This window comes from Octopus bimaculoides, chromosome 5 (genome assembly GCF_001194135.2).
Source record: "Octopus bimaculoides isolate UCB-OBI-ISO-001 chromosome 5, ASM119413v2, whole genome shotgun sequence".
NCBI lineage: Eukaryota > Metazoa > Mollusca > Cephalopoda > Octopoda > Octopodidae > Octopus > Octopus bimaculoides.
In genome coordinates, this window is record NC_068985.1 from 32,675,575 (window position 1) to 32,675,970 (window position 396).

General features: G+C 39.1%; 1 protein-coding gene across 1 annotated transcript in view; it reads right to left on the reverse strand.

Annotated features, from left to right (window-relative positions):
- LOC106878432 (trans-Golgi network integral membrane protein 2) overlaps positions 1-396 on the reverse strand; it is a 17,311-nt gene that overhangs the window by 14,135 nt on the left and 2,780 nt on the right. The window contains exon 4 of the mRNA XM_052968043.1: positions 24-274. Within this exon, the coding sequence (XP_052824003.1) occupies positions 24-274 (251 nt within the window). The remainder of the gene's footprint in view (positions 1-23; positions 275-396) is intronic.

Here is a 396-nt window from a genome sequence, read left to right on the forward strand (position 1 = left end):
CCAGTGCCTTTTCTAGAACTAACTGGGCTTTGTAAATCAGATGGATTCCTAGAATTAGCAGGGATATCTCCAGTATTAGCAGAGATACTCTTAGAAGTTGCTCCACTTCCAGTATTAGAAGAGTTTAGAGAACCACCAGATGGTGTCTCAGAATTAAGTCCATTTCTAGCATTAGATGGGTTTTGAGAACCAGATGATAACATTTCAGGATTAGGTCTACTTCCAGTATTAAGTGGGGTTTGAGAACCAGAAGATTGGTTACCAGTCTTAGCTCCTTCAACAGGGGTGTTTCCACGATTAAGTGAGTTTTGAAAATCAGATGGATTCTTAGAATTGAGTTTATCTCCAGTATTAGCAGAGATACTCTTAGAAGTTGCTCCACTTCCAGTATTAGAT